Here is a 23141-nt window from a genome sequence, read left to right on the forward strand (position 1 = left end):
ATGTGTATGTATTATATATATATTTTAATACTATATTATGTATATATTATATTATATATATATTTATTATATTTTATGTATATATTTCTAATATCACATTATTCATATGATTTTTATACATTATCCCATGTAAATACTTTCAATACTACATTATGCATATATTTTGTCTCTATTATATATATACTTTTAATATTCAATACTATTATTATGAATATGTCTTTGGTATACGTATATATATATATATATATATATATATATATATATATATATTTTAATTCATATATTATTATCATTATTTTCTACGTTATATTATTATTATTATTATTATTATTATTATTATTATTATTATTATTATCATTGTCATTGTCATTTTGTTGTTCCATGTTTTATTCATTTTCATTTATTCGTTAATTTGCTTATGTCTTCGATCATTTCATTTTCCTCATGCATTTGTTTATATTTACATATTACTAGTCTTGCTATTACTTCATCTTTTATAATTACTCATATTATCGTTTTTGACACTGTCATTATGTTATTATTCACATTAATATTATAATTTGCTTTTATGTTTTACTATAAATCACGTTATTTTTCTTACTCAATATATTAAAACAATTCTTTCATAAAAGTAATATTCCGTATTAGGTAATTCGAGATAACCGTACCCTAACTTACTGGGTTTCGATTTTTTCTTATTTAACCTAAATAATGGAATATTCCTTTTAATCACAATGTGAGTTTTAAAAAAATGTTTATTTTTGGAGATACGAGGTGTAACACCCCGTACCCGAGACCGTCGCCGGAGTCGGACATGAGGGGTTAACGGGCTTAATCCACTTACTTGCACAGTTCATTTTAAAAATTTCCAGACAGCTGGCTAACTGTGTCACTGTCACCTTAAAAATCATATCTTGAGTTCCACAACTCGAAAATCAGTTTCATGATTTTTCCCTGAAACTAGACTCATATATGCATCTACAAATTTTTTCTAGAATTTTTGGTCAGGCCAATTAGTACAGTTTATTAGTTAAAGTCTCCCATGTTACAGGGATCGACTACACTGACCTTTGCACATTACGACTTGGATATCTCCCTGTACAGGGCTTCAATACTGATTCCGTTTGTTTCTACAGAAACTAGACTCGAAAAGGAATCTGTACATTTATGGCATGACTTCTAATTTTCTCTGGTCAATTTATAATGAATTTCTAAAGTTGGAACAGAGACTCCAGAAACTGTTCTGGCCCTGTCTCACGAAAACTTAAATATCTCTTAACATACTGTTCATATGATCTTTTCATTACTTTCCTATGAAAATAGATTCATCAAGGTTCGTTTACATAATTTATTCACTATTTAATTCCATTCCTACTATTTTTAGTGAATTTTCAAATCTACATCACTGCTGCTGTCAGCACCTGCCTTTAAGGTAGACTTTACCTACTTCATAGTTTCCACGATTCATCTAGCCCTTTTTGCATAAATAGCACAATTTATGATAGTGATTAACCATTCCATACCATATGATTATAACATTATGCTCAAAACATATATAAGCCATTTTTGCATGGCTATCCAAAATTATACAAATCCAAAGGGGTCCATGACCCACAACAAAAAGGGGTAGTCCTATACATGCCATTTCAAAGTTCAACCAAAAATATACCAAAAGGAGCTTTGATAGTGTGGGCGACTTCGACTTCAAAAATCCCGAGTCCGATAGCTGAAGAACCAAAATCTATAAAACAGAGAATCAAAGAAATGGAGTAAGCATTTAATGCTTAGTAAGTTTGAGTCATGAATTTAGACACAACCAAATTATAGCATTTATGTAGCTAAACAGATAATTTCATATGCACAAATTCTCAATATCATACTTACTTCACATTACCAACCCTTATATTCATACGCAAAGATCAACTTAGCCAAAGGCCGGTAGCTCATTTATCAACTGAGCGAATACTTATTTGTAAGGGCTCAACTAATTCAAAGCACATACAAAACATACCTCATTGTTGGGTTTCACAAGCGTATTAACTGAAATTTTTACAGCAAGTTCATTCATTCCTGAATCACGTACCTTCGGAGTTTAACCGGATATAGCTACTCATTCAAATGCCTTCGGGACTTAACCCGGATTTAGTAACCCGCACAAATGCCTTCGGGACTTAACCCGGATTTAGTAACTCGCACAAATGCCTTCGGATCTTAGTCCGGATATAGTCACTTAGCACAAAGCCTTCGGGACTTAGCCCGACATCATTCAATAACCATGCACATTTATCAATAAATCATGACACATTCAGTATTTCATTTTCATTAGCAAAACTCAAACACAAGGCACTTTTCACACTTGCAATTTCGCTCAATAGCCACACACAAAAGAGCATGATTTTGATTTGCTTAAAACATGATCTAATCAAATCATAATCTAAGTTCCATTACTCGAAAACTTACCTCGGATGTTGTCGAACGGCTCCAACGGCTATTCGATCACTTTTTCCTTTCCCTTATCCAACTGTGGTCCTCTAAGCTCTTGAGCTAATTCAAACAAATTTAACTTATTAAAGTCTCATTTTGCTAGCTTATGGCCGAATATGACAAGGAGTTTGATAGGTCATATGGCCACCTTTTAGTTCAAATACACAATGATCATACGCATTTTTAATCACATCAAGCAATTTAATACAATTCATTCGAACATAGCCCATATATACATTAGACATTAAAGTCCCATATGTACGAAATCACGAATCGAATTCAACATATTTGCTAATATTCCCCTTAGCCGAATTTTCTAAGTCAAGATAAAGCCATCAATATGCTTACCTATGGCCGAACATACACATCCATGCTAAGGCCGATTGCAACACTTAATACATTCTACAAGTATGGTCACTTGTATTGACTAAACACCATTTTGTTTCAAGTTCAAAACTTGGCTAATACACATATATACACTTTTAAAGCATCCTCTCCCTTTCCATCAATTCAACACATGTATTACCCATTAATATACAAAATTATATTCGGCCTTAGTACACAACTTGCTAGCCGATTCTTCTCCATCTAGCAACTAATGCACATATGTGCTCATTTGTTAGACTCTACTTCATCTAACAACAACCATGTTTTTCCTCTACTTTCTACCGTGGCCGAATGCATCACAACACCATACCATTTCGATTTTGGTCATGGTTAAACAAAGAACTTAATGTCTCACTCAAAAAAAATGCTAAAAAGAAGATTTAAGAGTCATCAATCCACATTCACATGCATCATTACAAAGCTTCATTTTTAGCAAGTAAATGACATCAACACCAAGCAAGAATGATGCATCCATGGCCGAGTGTCATTTCCATCACCTAGCAAGATTTAGACCATGGGCTAGGTAGAACTCAAGCTACCAACTAAAACATGCATGCATCTCATGGACAACATCAAACATACCTTAGTCTAGCAAATCACCATAGCCGATTGTTTCAAGCTCCTCCCCTTCCTTTCTTTCCTCTATTCGGCCAAGGATGAACCAAAGGATGAACACCCTTTTTTTTTTTGTTTTTCTTTCCTTCAACTCACGGCAATATGGGGGCATGGATGAGACCCTTTTTTTTTTCTTCCCATTTCTTTATTACTAACTTTATTTTATTGTTTCCTCCCATGATGCACCAACACAACATGTCTATGACATGTTTTGCCCATCACCCTTTGTCATGGCCGGCCACTAGTAATTAGGGGGGGAAAATTTGACATGCAAGTCCTCCCCTTTGATTACATGCACTATTTGATCCTTGTAGATTAGCCTATCATATTTCAAAAGTGTCACACAAGTCTTATGTACTACATTCACATATAATTAACTAAATCGAAGCTTAAAATTTCCGCACATTCATATTCATATATTTTAGACCATAAATATCACATTCAAATAATTTGGTGACTCGGTTTAGCGGTCCCGAAACCGCTTTCCGACTAGGGTCACTATAGGGCTGTCACACGAGGTGTGGTGCCCTAACTTACCGGGTATGACATGTTGTTACCTCGAAATAAGATTTTTCGCAAATAAAGGCAATACTCGGTGTTTGATGATTCGAGAATCATACCTTATCGTGCTGGGTTGTGATTTCTTGTTTGCTAAAAAACAATCGAATATTCCTTTAGGTTTTCACCCATGCTTATTAAAAACCTTTCAAAACAAAAGATGTTCGATGATTGGATATTTGAGAATCGTGCCCTATCGTGTTGGGTTGCAGTTTTTCATTTATTCTAAGCAATCGAAGATCCCTTTGAAGTTTCATCCACGTTTTCTAAAAACCCTTTAAAACGAAAGAAGTGTTTGATGTTTGGGCAGTTCGGGGAATAGTGCCCTATCGTGCTGGGTTGCAATCTCCTGTCTGACCGAAAAAATCAAATATCTCTCCGGGATTTCACTCGTATTTTCCAAAGTGAGGCAATGATCAATGTTTGGGAATTCGAAGAATCGTGCCCTACTGTGCTGGGTTTCGATTTTTCATTGGACTAAATAGTTGAGCATCCTTTCGTGATTTTCGAATTATAAATTTCCGGACATCGAAACAAGAAATTTTTGACGATTAACTCGGGTTATTCAACTTTTATTAAAAAAAAGCCACATTTCAAAAACATTTTTAATTTTAGACATAAGGATAATATTTAATCGATTTGGTACCAATTTTGGGCGTAGTGAGGGTGCTAATCCTTCCTCATGCGTAACCGACTCCCGAGCCCGTTTTCTAAAATTTTTGTAGACCAAAATTGTTGTTTTAGTAAATCATAAAAGTTTTATTAAAATAACCAAATTTTTAGGTGATCCGATCACACCAAAACAAAAGATCGGTGGCGACTCCATGCATTTGTTTTTCAAAAGTCGATTACCCCTTTTTTAAAATTTTTAAATTTTTAAATCAAGGAATGGTTTCGACAGGGATGCTATCCTTTTCTTTATATGTTGTATGCCAATCATGCCATAATTCACTTCATGACTGTGCATATAACCTTCTGCAAATAGGTCATACAAAACAAGTCTCTTATTGCAACAATTTTCTGTCTGCAAAGTTTCTTTGTCAAACAAATCATTTTATCTAGGGTGTCATAATTTCATTTATCTGTTTGCATCTCATATGCTGATTATACGTGCCAAAACTAGCTTGGCCTACAACATTTATCTTGTATCTGTTTTCTATTTCGCAGAACCATCTCTCGGCAGCTCGTGATCTAAAAAAGACTCTGTAAGGTATTCTGCCTACAACATTTTGAGCCTACAACATTCTGGTTTTGGAACAAAAGATAATAGTCATATTTTGAGCCTACAACATTCTAGTTTTGGAATACACCAATGTTGAATGTTATTTTGTTGTATTGAAACCAATATGTTGGTTTTTTCTTTTTTGTGGTTCATGTATAGCTCACTCACATTCTGATTTTTGGCTGGTATAGCGTGAATGGTGTATTGGCTAATCAGATGCTTTTGTAAAGTACATTTATTCAAATTGCAATGGGGAAATTATATGCTTAAATGATCAAATTTTTCTTTCAGTCTTATGTTTATTGTCACTGCATTATTTACTAACCTAAATTAAATTAGGCGTAAACAACCAATATTGGTCATTACTTCCAAGCATAATGGTAAATTACATTAAAAAAAACTAAAATTGGTCATTAGTTCCAAACATAAGGAAACATATGTTGGATCATTTTACATTCAATCAACATTTGCAATTGATAGTTGTATACACTACTGTCAAAAAAGAAACCTATGGTGATGCATGCAATACATAACATAAAGCAAAAAAAATAATATCTTATACATTAACTTCTCTTTCTTGATAACTTTAATTTTTTGCTTTATGGTCAACATTTTCTTCCTTAATGCTGCTTTTCCTTCAACATCACAAACTAATCTACCTCCTTCAACCTCAATGTCAACAGCACTACTGCCACCATTATGGTTACCATCAAATGCAACCAAATCTATGACATTCTTTCTAAGTGCTAAATTCCTTCAAAAGATTCCGTTCACTGTCACATAATTGACGCAGTAACTCAGTCGCACGGTCACACATTTTCCCATTGTACCACTTGAAGAAATCACAACCACCGTCCTACAAACAAACTCCAATTTAGCCAAATTGAAATAATCCAAATTGAAAACAAAACAAATTATGAGATTTATGAAATCATCAAAATTGAGCTCAAGCTCAATTTGTAAATAAAAAATCTTCACTTACCTGAAAATCTAAACAACCATTAAATCTCCTTTTCGGATTTAAATCGCTCAATGAAGTGTGTATTGGAGCTAACTTATTGAAGTGACATTTTATTGTTAGTCCATCGTAGACATGCTCTCTCCGCAATGAAGTAACAATATTTGCATATGACGATTTTTTCTTCGAACCATGCATTGCCCAACCTCTAGACTGACAATTCGAACTATGTGAATCCATGATTTCAGACGACAAGGAAGAAAAATAAAAATTTCCGAAAAGATTAGAGATTTTACGATTTGGCTCTAAGGGATTAAGGATGTAAAAAAATCCCTCAATCAATAATTCAAAAAGGAGATTGCTGAAGATTTTAGGGATTCAATGAAGATTTGGAATGTTATGGATTTGGGGATTTCACAATTTAGGGAATTTGATGAGTTGGGAATTTTAGAATTTGGGGAAAGTTTTGAATTTAGGGGTTTGAGATTATTTGGTAGATTTAAGGTTTTTTTTTGTTTTATGTTTATTAAATTTATTTAATTTTTTTTACCATGTCAGCGTTATTATTTAAATGTCTGTCACGTCATCAGTCAACTGGCACGCCACATAAACTAATATTTTTCACCGACTGTTGAGTGACGATCAACTAACGATTATCGTTTCAATTGGGTTGATGTTTGAAAAATCTATTACGTTGAAGACTGAAATCAAAAAAAAAAAAAAAAAGAAGTTAGGGGCATATATCCAAAAGCCCCAAAAGATTAAGAGCTTCTTTTACAATTATGCCAAACTAAAACCATCACTGCTTTTAAAAAACACATGATGGACAACAACCACCACAACTTTCAGAATATTAAAATTTTGTTTTATATGTTACATTAATATTAGAAATTACATATATAACATTTACAATATAACTCCTAAAGTAATATATCAAATACGTATCTATATATTTGAAAAAAAAATATATATATATATATATATATATATATATATATATATGTCTAAACACACGTATATATACACATATTACTTATTAATAAATGTAACCCACTTCATGTTAAGAAATATGTTATGACAAAATACAAATGAAATATATATTATCTCAACAATCATATTCAACTATATATACACACAAATATATTTGCATGATAATAAAAAATACTTATAAATTCTGAATAATGAAAATGATAATCAATTTTCATATACTAAATATTCAAAATTTTGTGAAACTAAAGGCATAAAAATTTAATTTGAATAAAATTATGAGTAAATATGATACTTAGTCATAAGTCAAACAAAAATTAATTATTAAAAAAATTAAATATTTTTATAAGAACTTATACTATGCATAAGTTGTAGGTTTAGACTCTGTATTTTTCTTTTATTTTGGTTATTAATCCCTATACATTTAGAATGGATCGATTTTAATCTTTTTACTTTTTAAAATTTTAATTTTTACTGAATGGTAACAATTAAATTCATTTTATAAAATTTTGCTATTAGTCCTATTCTATTCCTAAAGTTATAGATTTAGTCCTGTATCCTCTCTGCCATACCACACGAAGACGATGATACACTGCCCAAATTTCAGCTTCCAATACTGAGCAAATGCCCAACTTTGCAGTAGAAACCAACTAGAAACTCACCACTTCCATCGCGCAATGACCCTCCAGCTGCAGCAGCTCTTGAGCTAACCATTACTGATCCATCAACATTCAGCTTAGTCCACCCTGATGGTGGAGCCTTCCAACCAATCTCTCGTCTCCCCCTACACTATGACTAAGTTCACTTGCCATAGCTATTTGTACCCTCTTCCCCAAGTGAAACATCTTCTAGCAATCTACAAACTAGACTGTTGGAAAACAAACATGTTCCTTTGCTGCCAAATGCATTCAAAGGAATAATGCTGGTCCAACCTAGAGAAACTATAGGAGAATCCCGCGTTAAATGAATGCAAGACTCTCAACTCCAAACTGCACAAACTACAGAATCCTACTAAGATCTCCTGCATCTACTATAGTTCGTTAGCAGCTTCTCCTTTTTGCTAAAAGCCAGAGAAAGTGTCGAGTTCTCTGGACTCTGGGGAACTTTCAAACTTTCACTTTCCATATACTCTTCTAGATTTGGTTCATGGGATCCAAAGATCCTTGCAAAAGACATTTGTAAGCATTCGCAACAGTATCTTTCCACGTTTTAGACTAGCGATAATCAATTCTATCAGGGAACCTTGGCCACCATTGAACCTAAAAGACTTTTAATTGCCTGAACTGACACAAAATTTATTTTTAACTCCTATAGACAAAAAAATGCAAATGATGTAGCCCACTTTTATTGATGTGGCGAGTCTCGTCATCAAAATTGGACTAGATTGTCAAATAATATAAAATTACGCCATTTGGCTAAAAAAATTTATCAGTAAAAAAAAAATCCTTATATTGCTCGTTTAGAACTACTTTTTTTAAATATTCTGTTATGTACACTATATTCTACATTATTTACTAGGCTCATATGATCAACCTTTCATGCCATCACATATTGCAGCTTTTGGTATTCATGCAAGTTACTCACTTGTACAAACCCATCATCTTCCCCTTAAAGAGTCCTATGATTAAGACAATTAGATCCTCTTATTAATAACTTAAAAGGTGTCTTCGGTTTTAGTCCACTCCTCTCCCTCGATTTCTCCTATAAATAACCTCTTCATAGTCCAGGGCTCTTCATCCATTACATTCAAAAGCAAAAAAAAAAAATAAAGAAAAAGAAAAAAGAAGAAGTTGATCATGGCTGTCAGATATTTGTTTCATGTTTTGGTCCTCGTCTATGTCTTGGCTACTGTAACTGCTGCACGCCAACTGCCCATCTCCAGCAAGCCAGGCCGCCTGGAGGAGAATGGAGGGCTTGCCGAGTGCTGGAATGCACTAAATGAGCTGAAATCATGCACAGATGAGATCATTCTGTTCTTTGTTAATGGCCAAACTGACATGGGCCCTGAATGTTGTGGTGGCATCGAGGTTATCACGCGTAAATGTTGGCCTACCATGCTCACTTCCCTTGGTTTCACATCTGAGGAAGGCAACATCCTTAGAGGCTACTGTGATGCATCTTCTACTCCTGCTGCTGCTGCTCCTCTAGCCGCCTCGCCAGTTGGTTAAAGAAGGTGGCACTCTCAAAGTTCTGAGTTTTTATTTGTACTTTGTTTGGTGTTCCGCTACTGTTTGATATGTAATAAAGTTTAAATGAAATTAAACACTTGTCAACCATGAAATCGTTTGGTCTTCCTTAAGCTAGCTAGAATGCTAGATTACCTAGTAAAAGGAGAATGAGTAGGGAGTACCTAGGAAGACCTTTATAAAATCTACCACTCCACCCTCCCTAACAATTATAATGATTTTAATTATTACTTAATTTTTTTTCTCTTTCTTTACCCTGAAATTAAAATCAGATACCTAATACTTAAATTAATTCATTTTAATCTCTTACTAAAAAAATTAAATATAAAGAAAAGATATTATATTATTGTTTTTATTTTAATAGTAAAAATCATTTTAATTTTCATATTCTAAGTTTAAATTAGGAGGTAGATTGGAATGGAATTATGAAACCTACTGCCCTAGTTAAAGGACAAGGTTAGGGCATAGGCCCTTCTTTTAAAATTTCAAAACAAAAATAGTAAAAATTTAACTCAAAACTAATTAAGTACATTTTTATTGCTTTGTCGCCTTGCCAAAAAACCTAACCATCATCATTAAGTACATTTCCCTGGGGTATACCATTGGTCGGTTTTATCTGGCCGGTTCGATTTGGTCCATGTCGGTTTCGTCTGTTTGGTCAATAAAGGAGTCGGTTTTGAAATTGACCGACAAACGGGCTTATAATTTATAATATTTATTAAAGCCGAAGTACACCCAAAAAACTAACCGGCTAACCCAGTTTAAATTTAGCAAACCAATTGATCTTACCCAAAGACTTTAAAACCCAATTTTTTTTCTTTTTAAAAAAAGAGCCCTAGTTGTGTTTGTCTAAACTAAACAGAACAGAACCCCTAATTCCTAAATGTCTTCTTCTTGAAATAGAAAGAAAAAAAAAATAGCAAAGCTGCCCCCTTCGACCTTCGTTGCAATCCAGCGCCTGCGCCTGCCAGCCGGCATTCAACTTTGATCTTCCCCCTTATAATTTGGCATGCAAACATGACCAGCAAGATAAAGTATAGCTGAGATGTTTGTATGCCGCTTGAAAATGGTTTACAGGGACAAAAACTTGGGTTAATCGACCGAACCGACCAACTCGAAGTCAGTTCGATTAGATCGGTTTAGAAAACAAATTTCAAGATTAAATGGATGGTGTGCTCTAAATTCTAACGTTCAACACCTCAAAAGTAGTGGAGTCAAGCCAACTACGTTTAAAATCAGTCTTCCTTTTTATACAATAACCACTATCTCTATCCTCACCAAGAAATGCTGCTAGCAAACATACAAATTCGCAATCTACATTCAACATAAAAAGCAGATCTACTTTCATCATTAACAATTAAGCCTTTTATCCAAAAGACAAAAAAAAAATAATAATAATAATAAATTCAAGAATAATAAACATCATTTTTCAAGTTTTTCTTCTTGATTTAATATTGAGCCTCAAGAATCTAACCCAAGATATACACATAAAGCAATCAATTCCTCTTCTTAAACAACACTGGGGAAAAAATGATCCAAATGAATTAAAAACAAAGCAAGACAACTGTAGAAGAAACCATGAAAGCATAGATCAAGATAAGGAAACCAAAATGCAATGCCCAGTTTCTCTTGAACTTTGCAAAGTAAGTTTCAGGAGGTTCCTGGTAATGAATCTCGAACTCACCCTCTTCTCCAAACCCATCAACGAACTCGCCATTGTTAATCCTCATCTTCATTTCTCTAAGCTTATCAGTAGCCAGGCCAAGAGTCAGCTTGTGGCACCTTCTCTGGTACTTGAACCCATTGATGCACCTCAAGGTCTGGGCCACTGAAACGTAGAAGATAAGATGGGAAAGGGAAAGCAAAGTGATGGGTGCCCAACAATGGCGGCATTGGAGACGTGTGGACTGAGCTTGAGCCATGAAGACGAGGGCTAAGAAGATGAAGAAGAGCTGGAAAAGCTTGTGGAGCTCTTTCTTTTGGAGATCGATAGCTCTTTTCTTTTCCAGGGTTTTCTCAAAATGGAGCTGGATTATAGTGTTTAAGGCTTGAAGAGCCGTTTCCTTGGGGATGGTTTGATGATGTGTTGGCTCATAGTCCGCCATTGATATCCAAAGGAGAGAGATGAGAGGTTTGTGGGGTTAGGAGAATGAAGGCTAAGGCACTGAGCCTCGGAAAATCTGAATGAACGGTGGGTGTGGTTGGGATCTCAAGAAATGTGGTGGTGGTGGAGAGAGGGTTGGTTGATCTTTTTGGTAAGAAATCTGAATGAACGGAATGCAGGGGGTTTCATTGCTGTAAATTGTAAAACTGTAAACTTAGGATTCTTAGTTTATTTACGTTGCTGTGATCTGACATGCGACTTCATCAATTCCTAAGTTCTTACAATTAAACCCAAATATTTTATTCATTCAATTCAAGCACTATCTCTGAATTTAGGGTTTTTTTTTTTTAATTACATAAATAACAATTCAATCTTCCACCCTTGAAATCCCCTTTTCTTTATCAAAGTTTTTACTTTTTGGCCTCTACTAGGGAAGCTTGGTTTTAATGGGCTTTCCTTCTTGTATTTTTCTTTTCCTCATTTGTTGTAATTATTTTTTAAAAATAATTTTCTACCTATTGAACAAAGAATTTAATTTTTTATAAAATCAACTATAAAAACGATAGTAATGTTAATGAGGAAGAAAATTATTTAATCCGATGAAATATATGTTTTTCAATATAAAAAATTCTTTTGATGGTTTAGTTCTATACAACTTTAAACCATTTTAAGAGGTTTATCTTAACATTAGAATTTTTTTATAAATTTGATTAATTTGCAGCAATATAAAAATATAAGATATCAATGGGCTAAATTAGTAGTATATGTAAATTTTTTTAATATATGTCGATTTTTTTAATTGGCTTTTTAGGTTATTTTTTTTAATTTTAGGGAAATAGGTCTTTTTAGAGTGAAAATGTTAAAGCGCACTTAGCTAGACGCGCTTTCATACTCTCTCCTCAATATTTTTATTTTATTTTTTAAGGTTAGGGTTAGAGTTTTTTGAATTAAAAATTAAGGTTTTTTTTGTTAAGAATTAGGCTTTAGAATTTTAGGAGTGAAACTGTAAAAAGTTTATAAGTAGATTTGAGGGGTTGGGGATGCATTAATGTGTCTCAAAACACATACATTTTATATGTCATGTTGGGATAGGACCATTACCTCAGAAACCCATCTTACGGAAGTTAGGTTTCGGGGTGACAATGCTTGATACGGTCACAAGTCGAAGTCTAAGTGGAGGTCTCAGTCAGTGAACGTGATGTGGTCACGGGTTTAAGTATAACCGAGGGCCAGTTGATACCCATTATGCGGTCACGAGTTCAAGCTTTTTGGATACCCGCAAATGATGCGTTATATGTACCATACATAAGATTGAGACCATAATCATAAGGAAAAATGAAGGGATTTTTGGTGTAATCAACATAATTTTTTCTCTATTTCCAGGCAGTTGATATCTTTAACCTTTCATTCTTATCCAAAGGCTGACATCGAAGTAGGCACAAGAGGGCTCTCAGGCAGATAGTGGATGTTCCAACACAGTAGAGGTCAGACTCTGGTCGGTGTGACAACAATTGTAGTTATTAATGGGTTCTTTAATAACGGCAACTATTGTCACCTCGAAAGGAGCATTACCTTTACTGCACCGCAACAACATTGTCTACTCAAGAGTCCTTTTATGTCTACAGCAGTGCTGACTTTTGGATAAGAATGAAGGTTAAAGATACTGGCTGAGTGAAAATGGAGAAAAAATTACGCTGATTATAGCGGGAAGCCCTACAGTTTTCCTTATGAGTATGCCCTTAAACTTCTGTATGGTATTTATAAGGCAACATCTCTAGGTATTCGAAAAGTTTGAGATCGTGCCCGCATAATGACGATTAACTGGCTCCCTGTTATACTCCAATCCATGAACTCATCATGGTCTTCGACTGAGACCTCTACATAGACTTCTATCCATGATCATTTAAAACAAAATCACCCCAAAACCCAAGTTCCACAGAATAGGTTTCCAAGGTAATGGTTCTATCTTAACAAGATATATGAAATGTGTGCATCTCGGAGCAATATTGCATCACCAACGACTCAAGAATACTGCAAATCGAAAATTTTATTAGCGACAAAAATTTTAATACTGAAGTAAAGAAGAAACCAAGAGATAAAAATAATGTAAATTAGAGGGATGGAGGCCGATAGAGATGATGAATTTAGGAATGATAGAGCATATAGGGGAAGTCTCACTTTTGTAGGTGTGAGAGAAGGGTGAGATTGCAAAAGAAAAAAATCCTCGTGGCCAAAAATGCATTGCAGCACCAACGTTTTCATTAAATATCTGAAAAATGTGTTTCAAATATTACCCAAGATTCCCAGGATCAGGGTAAGATTTGAAACATGTTTTAAAGCATTGAACACCTTTTGAAGCATGTGTTTGATGAAATCATTTGATTTGTGAAGCACTTTTTCGAGCATTGAAGAATGTTTTATTATTATTATTCAATGAAAGCATGTCTTTTGAAATACATTTTGAAGCACGCATTCCCTCTCTCATCGTTCTATTTTGCTAATAAAATATCAAAATATTCAGAATTTAAACACGCAATAAATTCATATAAAACATTGAAGAGTTGCATTGCAAGTGTCGTCTTCATTTCTTTGGGTATCCATTTGAATTTTTTTTTTTGGTTCTAAATATATAATTTTTTTAAAATTAAAATGAGTTGACAAGTGAAATTCGTCATTTACTACGACAGTCAAATATGTAATAAGAAAATTGGGGTCATATTTGTAGGAGCTCAGTTCATGGAATTTGCTTTCAACCGTACCATTCAATCGTATGAGCTACGAATTAAAATTAGGAAGAAAGTAGAGGGTTCGAGCTGTGAAGAATTTCGAGCTTGCAATGTAGATATCTGACATCAGTTAACCCCTTTAAGTATGATCTATTTAATGTGAAAGGCGAGCTTGAGTTGGAGGCGATCATATCATCATATTGCTCAAGTAAAAATGCTATAATAGAGTTACATATCGAATCTGTCGATGCCGATAGAGCTAGTTCATCTTTGACCACTATTGCGGCTAATGCAGGAACCAAAGCAGAAGTAGAAAGTCCTACTATATGATTGTGTGGTGGGTTCACTGTTTTGTTACAAAGCTCTCATTATGATGTCCCCGAAGCATTAATAGGTAGACATTCTTCGATTTTAGGCACCAATTTCAACTTCAACGGCCAGTATCAATCGGGGTATAAGCGTAACTCAAACCTCGACACTTGGGAACTACATTGAGTTAGTAAGTTCGATTTCAACTTCGATGGTTTGATGTTTTGGGGAGAAGCACTTATACCGATTGGCCATTAACCTATGCCAGTTGGCAATCCGGTGCAGCTTTTATCTAGCATTTGGGTAAATAAGAATTGATAACTTACTCCCAATGATCAGATCTGGTGAGGGTACATCGAACCCTTTGGTTGAAGATGACAATGAAGACATAGTTGAGGAAGAAGATGAAGTCGACGAAGAAAGGGTAGTGGATGTTGTTGACGGATCAGAGTTAGACCCTGGTCCAATTTGACAATCTAGTCCGGATGATTTGGAAGTAGCATTTTTTTTAAACCAGAGTTGGTTTTAACTGAGCTTGAACCTTACGATTTTGATGATGCGATTTGGACAATGTTCTAGTTCCAAATCTGCGATTCAAGGCATATGAACCTTCGCCTTACATGACCAACATCAACCTCTCCATCGAAGGTGGTTTAGAGTTTCAGCAGCTACCGCACAGAACACTTAGCCGTGCAAGCTTATTGTCAGATGTCTAAGTACTGGAAGTTAGTATAGAGTACCCCATCAAAGATGTTTTTCTTACTACACTAAAGCAGTATAACTTTAAAATGATTTGAATTATCACGTTATAAAATCTTATATGGAGAAATTCGAGGGAAAGTGTGAAATGCGCGATAGGAGGTGCAAATGGAAAATCATGGCATCTTTTTAAAAGAAGACAAACTTATGGATGATAAATAACTATTCCAATTCACATACTTTTGTTGCAGCAAGTGTACGATGCGATCACCTGATTTTCTGACATAATGTGACCTGAACAGGGTTTTCTTTTTTCCCAAAAGTATAACTTTAACTTATAATTTATAGGTGTAAGTCATGATCATTTGATACTAGACTTTGACATGATATCTAACATAATTTTACTTATGGTGAAAGCGAGTCCTACTATTCTCATCCTAGTATTTATTGCCAACATCCATAGTCAGTATGATTACATGTTATTGTACTACAAGGCATGAGTCACAAAATAAAAGGTTATGGATAAGTTGTATCATGGTTGGGACAAGCCATACAATGATTTGTAGCAATGGTGTCACGTACTGGATTAGTATGTACTAAGTTCTGTAATTGGTCTAGAAACGTACCCAACGTACTACGATGATTTGGTCATTGGGAAAATAATATTCCATTGATTCTTTTAGACCTTCAATCGATGCAGGGAAGCTATCTAGCACTGAAAGCCTTTTGTGCAAATTGACGACACCTGGCTGTATAAGAGGTATGAGCATCAATTGTTGATGGTTGTTGTTTAGAATGTTAATCGAAGGATTCTGTTGATAGTGTTTACAATAACTCTCTTTAAAAAGGCATTGACTGAGATTTCTTCCTTAGCTGATTGCGTCGTTGTGTTTTCCCATATCTTGGCATATGTGTCATATTTGACAGGAGAATCAAAATCTTAGCTGCTATTGAACGACATGGAAGCCTTTGGGATCGCACCTACCATATGTATTGTATAAGGCGTGTCGACTTCAACTACCACTCAAAATGGTCTTTGAAAAATGAGTGAGATCAATGCATTGACATGGGTACGTAGATGCCACTATTTCCATAGTCATGCTAAACCATATATGGAGTATATTGTTTGCATTCATAAGTATAATTTTCTTGACAAGGTACAAGTTCGTCCAATATTATTTCCATGAGATGTTGGATAACTTCTGCGCCATCAACAACGCTGGGGCGAACTACCTCGCCAACATGCCATTTGAACAATAGACACAATCGTATGATAAAAGTCTATAGTACAAGCACATGACAATGAACCTAGCCAAATGCATCAATTCGGTACTAAAGGGACGCATCATTTGCCGATAACCTCGGTTGTCAAAGAAATATATTTTCACCCAGCTACCTTATTTCCAAAGTGGGTGGCGACATATGCGGAGCAAATAGTGGGCACTCGCATTTGGTGCAAGGATGTAATGAAAGAAATTAGAGAAAATGTAAAGAGAGTGAACACTATGTATGCAGTGTGTTACTTGCGTCCAAACTTGAGATTTCAGGTTATAGAGTAGGCTAGGCCCGACGCCAGACCAAGACATGTCAGGGGCATCATACCGTATTGACTTACTAGAAGGGGCTTGCGATTGTGGGAGATTCCAAGCACTTCGATTCTCATGCGTACATGTAATTGCTGCATGTGAAAATGTTCGAATTGAGTACACATCTTACATTAATGATGTGGATAGAGTGGAACGCATGTACAATGTAAGGAGATCTGAACTCTCACTCATCCCAGATGAGAGCGTGACCACCAGTGTCCAATGCCCCATTCGAGTTGGCCCTAAACATGAACTTGCAGCGCATCCCAAAAGGTCATTCGACTTCTACTCGGATACACACCAATATAGATGTTCGAGAGATGAACAATCAATAGAGGTTATATGGGTATTATAGAAACCCACGGCATACGAAGGTAACATGTTCTGCATTGAAGGATACATTGAGGCCTCAATGTCGCTAGCATTCTTTTCTTTTTTATGATATAAAATTGATTACAATGTTTCTTATTTTTTTGTACAAAAATTGTTCTTTTTTTTGTATTTTATTTGTATTTGCCATCGTCTACCAATATTCATATTGTAACACCCCTTAACCTCACGCTATCACCGGAATAGGGCTATGAGATATTACCAGACTTATACACTAACATATATATATAACCCAGTCATACACTTTACATTCCAGATCAATATTCATCTAATTTCATCATAAAGTCTCTAATATGGCCCTACGGGGCCCAATATATGTTTTAGAAGTGATTCGGAACTAAACTGGCAACTTTAGAAATTTTTTCTTGGAAATAGGGGCACACGCCCGTGTGGCCTGGGACATTCCCATGTGGCTTGGGACATGGCCGTGGGGCATGGCCGTGGGGCTAGGCCGTGGGCAGATCTGACTTGCACACACGGCCATGGGAATAGCTCGTGTGACATAAACAGAGGGCTACACGGCCTGAGCACACGCCCATGTGCCTTGGTCGTGTGAAAACATGATTTTTGACCATTTTTATGTTATTTTCACTTGCTAAACACATCTAATTCTTGCCCAAACATTCACTGATAATTCTTAAATCAAATATCATTCATTATGCCATTCAAACTTAGCAAATATTCATTCATTCACTTCAATATCTCTTAAGAATTATGTACCACAATTCATATCAAAATTATACAACATTATCATACTAGTCCAACTCATGTAAGTTTAACTTCCAAAATATGCATATTTCATACCATGCTTCAACAACTTTCATGTTTATACACTATCATATACAAAATAACACATTAACAACCTAGGTACATGCCATTTTACCAAAAGAAAAGTATTCATGTGACAACCCGAATTAGGGCCTAATCGGAATAGTGGTTTCGTGACCAAAAATCCGAGATAGAAATAATTGTTTTATAATTATTTTGGGGTTTATGATATGATTGCATGATTGTGTGAAAATTTCGTGATGAAATTCTATGCCTAAAGTGCTTAAATTGAAAGTAGGGACTAAATCGAATAAGTTGCAAAATTTGCATCCCAGAAGTTTTTAGTATGAAATTGTTTTGGAATATTAGTTAGGAGGTCTTAAATAGCAATTTGACCAATTTTAAGTTCATGGACAAAATTAGGACATGGAAGGAATTTTTGAAAGTTTAGTAAGGAGGGGCATTTTGGTCATTTGGATATTAAATGAAATAAAATGGGAAAAATAACACAAAATTGATCATCATCCTCCTTAGTTGCTGCCGATTCTCCTCTCTCCATAGCTAGGGTTTCTTCAATTTTCAAGCTCCATAGTAAGTGATTCCAAGCCCGCTTTTAATGTTCTTTACGCTTTTGGAATCCCTAAGCTCGATTAAGCTTATGCTACTAATAATTTAACCTAGGGTTCACATTTGGAAAAATACCCATAGGTGAAATTTGTGTATTTTGATGTTTTATGATAGAATATGAGGTTTTAAATTATGTTAAATAACTTGTGCTACTCGGTTTTAAGTGAAAACGAGTAAAAGCAAGATAATCCAGAAAAATACCTATTGTTCATAACTATATGATAGAGTGAGAATTTGATGTTGTTGTAGAAGAGAAAATGTTCAGCGATCATAAAATATAAGAATAAGGGCTGAAATTAAATTCCCGAGCCTAGGGGCAAAATTGTAATTTTGAAAAGTTAGGGGCAAAATGTAATTTTTCCATGATGTGATTTTTGGATTGAAATAAATAGTATGAGTATTAAATGAGCTAAATGTGTTATTATAGATCAAGAAAGACGCAGAATTGATCTCGAATCTGGGAAGGAAAAAGTTTTGGACTAAATTGCAAAATTTCCACATTTTGCACCAAGGTAAGTTTGTATGTAAATATTACAATAATTTCATGTACATTCTTATATTTCAGCCTATTATATAAATATACTAGCTGATGTTAAAATATAAATCGACTATTGGAAGAATGGAAATAAATATAGAGAGAGATCCTGCTGAACATTCGAGAGATCGAATGAAATAGAGGGAGCGTAGCTAGGTCACATGTATGATGCTGAGTGCACATCATGTGTACAAGAAAGCTACGAGACACCTCAGTAGCTAGGTCACATGTGTGATACGAGATGTATCCCATGTAGACAAGAGAGCTACGTGAAAGATAAATGTAGCTAGGTCGCATGCGTGATTCCAAGTGAAGGACACCATGTAGACAAGAGAGCTACGTGAAAGATAAATGTAGCTAGGTCGCATGCGTGATTCCAAGTGAAGGACACCATGTAGACAAGAGAGCTACGAGACAAATTGGTTGGGTCGCATGAGTGGTACTAAGTGTTCACCATGTGTACAAGAGAGCCGAACTAAACGAAGTATGATGGTGGGGTGTCTGTCAAACCATTAAATATCGAGGATTGATCCGAAATGTTCAACGGGATGGTTTTGTGGTGATATTGTGGTTTGGACCTACACTTATGGTGAATGAAATGTGGTGAAAATGATTTGTGGTATATACATATATAAGATAAATTGAGGTTAGCATAAAGAATGTGTGAAAGAGTGAAATTAGTATTAAAACTGTTTTTAGATGGTAGCAGTGACGTGATTTTGAAAAATCACAAAAAATAGGAGGAATATAATTAGAGGTTGAATGAGGTGTGAAATTAAAGTTTAATGAGTCTACTTTCATATAAAAGAAACAGAGCAAGCAAAGGAATTCTATATTTTGAGATATTTACAATTGTATGTGACTTGCTCAAGATGAATACGTGATCCCCTGTTCCAACTTTGAAAAATCATTAAAAATTGTACAAAGCAAATTAAGAAATATAGTTTACATGCCTAAATTCCTTATTGAGACTAGTTTTAAATGAAATAGACTTCAGGGTTGTTTGAATTGTGTACTGAGAGAAATTCAATTTGTAGTGAACAGAGGTCAGATCAGTTGAGCTGTGTAACAGGGGAAACTTTAACTAATAAACTGTACTAATCGGCTGAACCAAAAATTATAGAAAAAAAATTAGAAAAAAGCTTTATGAGTCTAGATTCAGGAAAATTTTACGGATTTGAATTTTGAGTTTTGTAACTCGAGTTATGATTTATTTAGTGAATATGACGCAGCAGAGACAGCTTAATCAAAGTGGAATGAATAGTGAAGTTAAAGTAGATATACTTGAATTGTTGTGTAAACATGTTAGATTTTTTTAGTATTTACATACTTACTTACTAAGCTATAAGCTTACTTTGTTTCTCTCTTTGTCTTATAGTGTTCTTCGCTTGCTCAGAGTTAAGGGTCGTGAAGATCTACCCGCACTATCATACTTTAGGGTATTTGAACTAAACGCTTTGAATTATGGCATGTATAGTAGGCTTAATTATTTTGTTACGTGTCATATTTGTCTAGGTTTAAAATATTAGTTACAGTACTCGACCAGCTAATTTGTACAAGCCATTAAAGTTGGCTAATATTGTTCAAGACATATATTATACGATGCACTATCAAATTGGATGACATATTTATATTTCGGTTATGTTTAATGGTATGTTTTATGTTCGGTAATACCTTGTATCTGCTCCTACGACTGTAATTGTAAGGGTGTTACATTTAGTGGTATCGAGCTATGGTTTAGTCGGTTCTCGGACTAATAAAGTGTGTGTAAAAGTCTAGCTATACATGCCATAAAAATATTGTGATAGTGTGGTGACTCGATTATTCTAAACTGTGTTTTGTTTTAATATAGTAATGGATCCCAAGGAATCTGCTACGATGATGTTTTAGTAATGCGCCGGTCCCGCACAAGGGACCGCTACTGTGGAAAGTAGACCTGAGACATTGAGACAAGGAGATGAGGCTCGGGATGCCTTTCTCCAAATGATGAACAATTGGTATATCAATTTATTCGAGCAAATCCAAATGCTCAACCTCCTCCACCCCTCCTATACCTCGGACGATTCTCAGAGCTGCTCAAGGTATAGATTTGGTAAGAATGAACAAGCCTCCGGTTGACAAGATTCGAAAACAAGGGTCAAGAGTTTAGAGCAAAGGTCGATGATGATCCCGAGAAAGCGGAATTCGCTTGAAAATTCTACCCAGATATTTGATGAGCTCTCATGTACACCCGAGGAATGCTTAAAGTGTGTCAGATCACTTTTGAGAGATTCGACTTACCACCGGTGGAAGACTTTGGTTGCAGTGGTGCCAAAAGAAAAGTTACTTGGGATTTCTTCCAGAAGAATTTAGAAAGAAATACATAAGTCACGATTTATTGATCAAAACGGAAGGAGTTCCTTGAATTGAAGCAGGGAAAATGTCTCAGTAGCAGTATGAACGCGAATTTGTAAGACTCAAGCAAGTATGCCCAGAATGTGTGTCCACCGAGGCCATTATGTGTAGAAGATTTGAAGATGGGTTGAATGAGGACATTAAAGTGCTTGTAGGAATTTTGGAGTTGAAAGAATTTGTAGTATTGGTTGATCGAGCTCTTAAAGTTGAAGAATTGAACAAAGAAAGAAGAAAAGTCGCTATTGAGGCCCGAGATGTCGAAAAAGACAGATAAGCAAGCCATTTCAATCTCAACCAAAGAGGTCCAAAGAGACAAACCCTCGAATGACAGCTTCAATTAGGGATTCACACAGAGATCGTGGTAGAGCATATTCGGGTCTAAAGCTCAAGCTACTTGGTGGCAAGTGTGGGTAATGTGCGACCTAGAAAGCCCGAGTGTCGCAATGTGGAGCAACATTATGGTGAGTGTTGGGGACCGAGCGAGCTTGTTTCAAAAGGTTCTCGCGAGCATTTTATTAGAGATTGTCCGGAGAAAGTTAAAGAAGAAAGATTTCAGAGTGCTAGATGTAATACCACCGCTAGTAGAGGTAGACCATCGAGAAATACTGGAGGTGGGACTAGTAGTAAACTGTGATGAAAGATTTAACGGCAAGATCGAAGCTAGAGCACTGCTAGAGCTTATGCTATACGTGTTCGAGAAGATGCATCATCTCTCGATGTTATTATCGGTACATTTTCTCTATGATACTATTGTTATTGCATTGATTGATCCCGGTCCACTCATTCCTATATTTGCATGAATTTAGTATCCAATAAAAAGTTGCTGTTGAATTTATCGAGTTTACGATTAAAGTGTCGAACCCTTAGGCCAATATGTGCTAGTTGACAAGGTTTGCAAGAATTGCCCATTAATGATTCAAGGTCACCGCTTTTCCTACCAACTTGATGTCATACCATTTGGTGAGTTTGACGTTATCTTGGGAATGGACCGGTTAACATTGTATGATGCTAAGGTAGATTGTAAACAAAAGACACTAGAGTTGAAATGTGAAAATGGAGAAATTCTATGGGTTGAAACAGATGAATCAAATAAATTGCCTATGGTGATTTCGCATATGTCCGCATGTAAATACATGAGAAAAGGGTGTGAAGCTTATCCGCTTATGTAATGAATATTGAGTTGCCTCAACTAAAATTTGAATCAGATCGATAGTCCGTGAGTTTCGGATGTATTTCCGAGGAATTGCTCAGGTTGCCTCCGAACGAGAGATAGATTTTGCCATTGATTTGTTGCCGCATCGCACCGATCTCGATTGCTCCATATAGAATGGCTCCGATCGAATTAAAAGAATTGAAGGCTCGCTTGCAGGAGTTAACAGACAAGGGATTTGTGAGACCGAGTTTCTCTCCCGGGTGCTCTGTATTATTCAGAAGAAGAAGGATGGTTCAATGAGACTTTGCATTGATTACCGCCACCTTAATAAGGTGACTATAAAGAACAAGTACCGCTGTCGAGGATTGATGATTTATTCGATCGCTTAAAGGGGCCACAGTGTTTTCAAAGATTGCTTTGAGGTCCGGTTACTACCAAATTGAGAGTTAAGGA

At 35.3% G+C, this 23141-nt stretch overlaps 2 protein-coding genes across 2 annotated transcripts; one reads left to right on the plus strand and one right to left on the minus strand.

Annotated features, from left to right (window-relative positions):
• Window positions 1-8813: 8813 nt before the first annotated feature.
• On the plus strand, window positions 8814-9492 carry LOC108487515 (egg cell-secreted protein 1.4-like). The gene has a single exon (XM_017791875.2). It carries the CDS (start codon window positions 9008-9010, stop codon window positions 9377-9379), a length of 372 nt encoding a protein of 123 aa, XP_017647364.1. The 5' UTR covers window positions 8814-9007; the 3' UTR covers window positions 9380-9492.
• Window positions 9493-10716: 1224 nt separating this feature from the next.
• LOC108482846 (uncharacterized) lies at window positions 10717-11891 on the minus strand. The gene has a single exon (XM_017785932.2). The coding sequence runs from the start codon at window positions 11500-11502 to the stop codon at window positions 10942-10944; it is 561 nt and encodes a 186-aa protein (XP_017641421.1). The 5' UTR covers window positions 11503-11891; the 3' UTR covers window positions 10717-10941.
• Between the last annotated feature and the right edge of the window lie 11250 nt (window positions 11892-23141).

This window comes from Gossypium arboreum, chromosome 10 (genome assembly GCF_025698485.1).
Source record: "Gossypium arboreum isolate Shixiya-1 chromosome 10, ASM2569848v2, whole genome shotgun sequence".
Lineage (NCBI taxonomy): Eukaryota > Viridiplantae > Streptophyta > Magnoliopsida > Malvales > Malvaceae > Gossypium > Gossypium arboreum.

Coding starts and splice junctions, on each gene's coding strand:
- LOC108487515 (XM_017791875.2), top strand. CDS start 9,008: ATGGCTGTCAGATATTTGTTTCATGTTTTGGTCCTCGTCTATGTCTTG.
- LOC108482846 (XM_017785932.2), bottom strand. CDS start 11,502: ATGGCGGACTATGAGCCAACACATCATCAAACCATCCCCAAGGAAACG.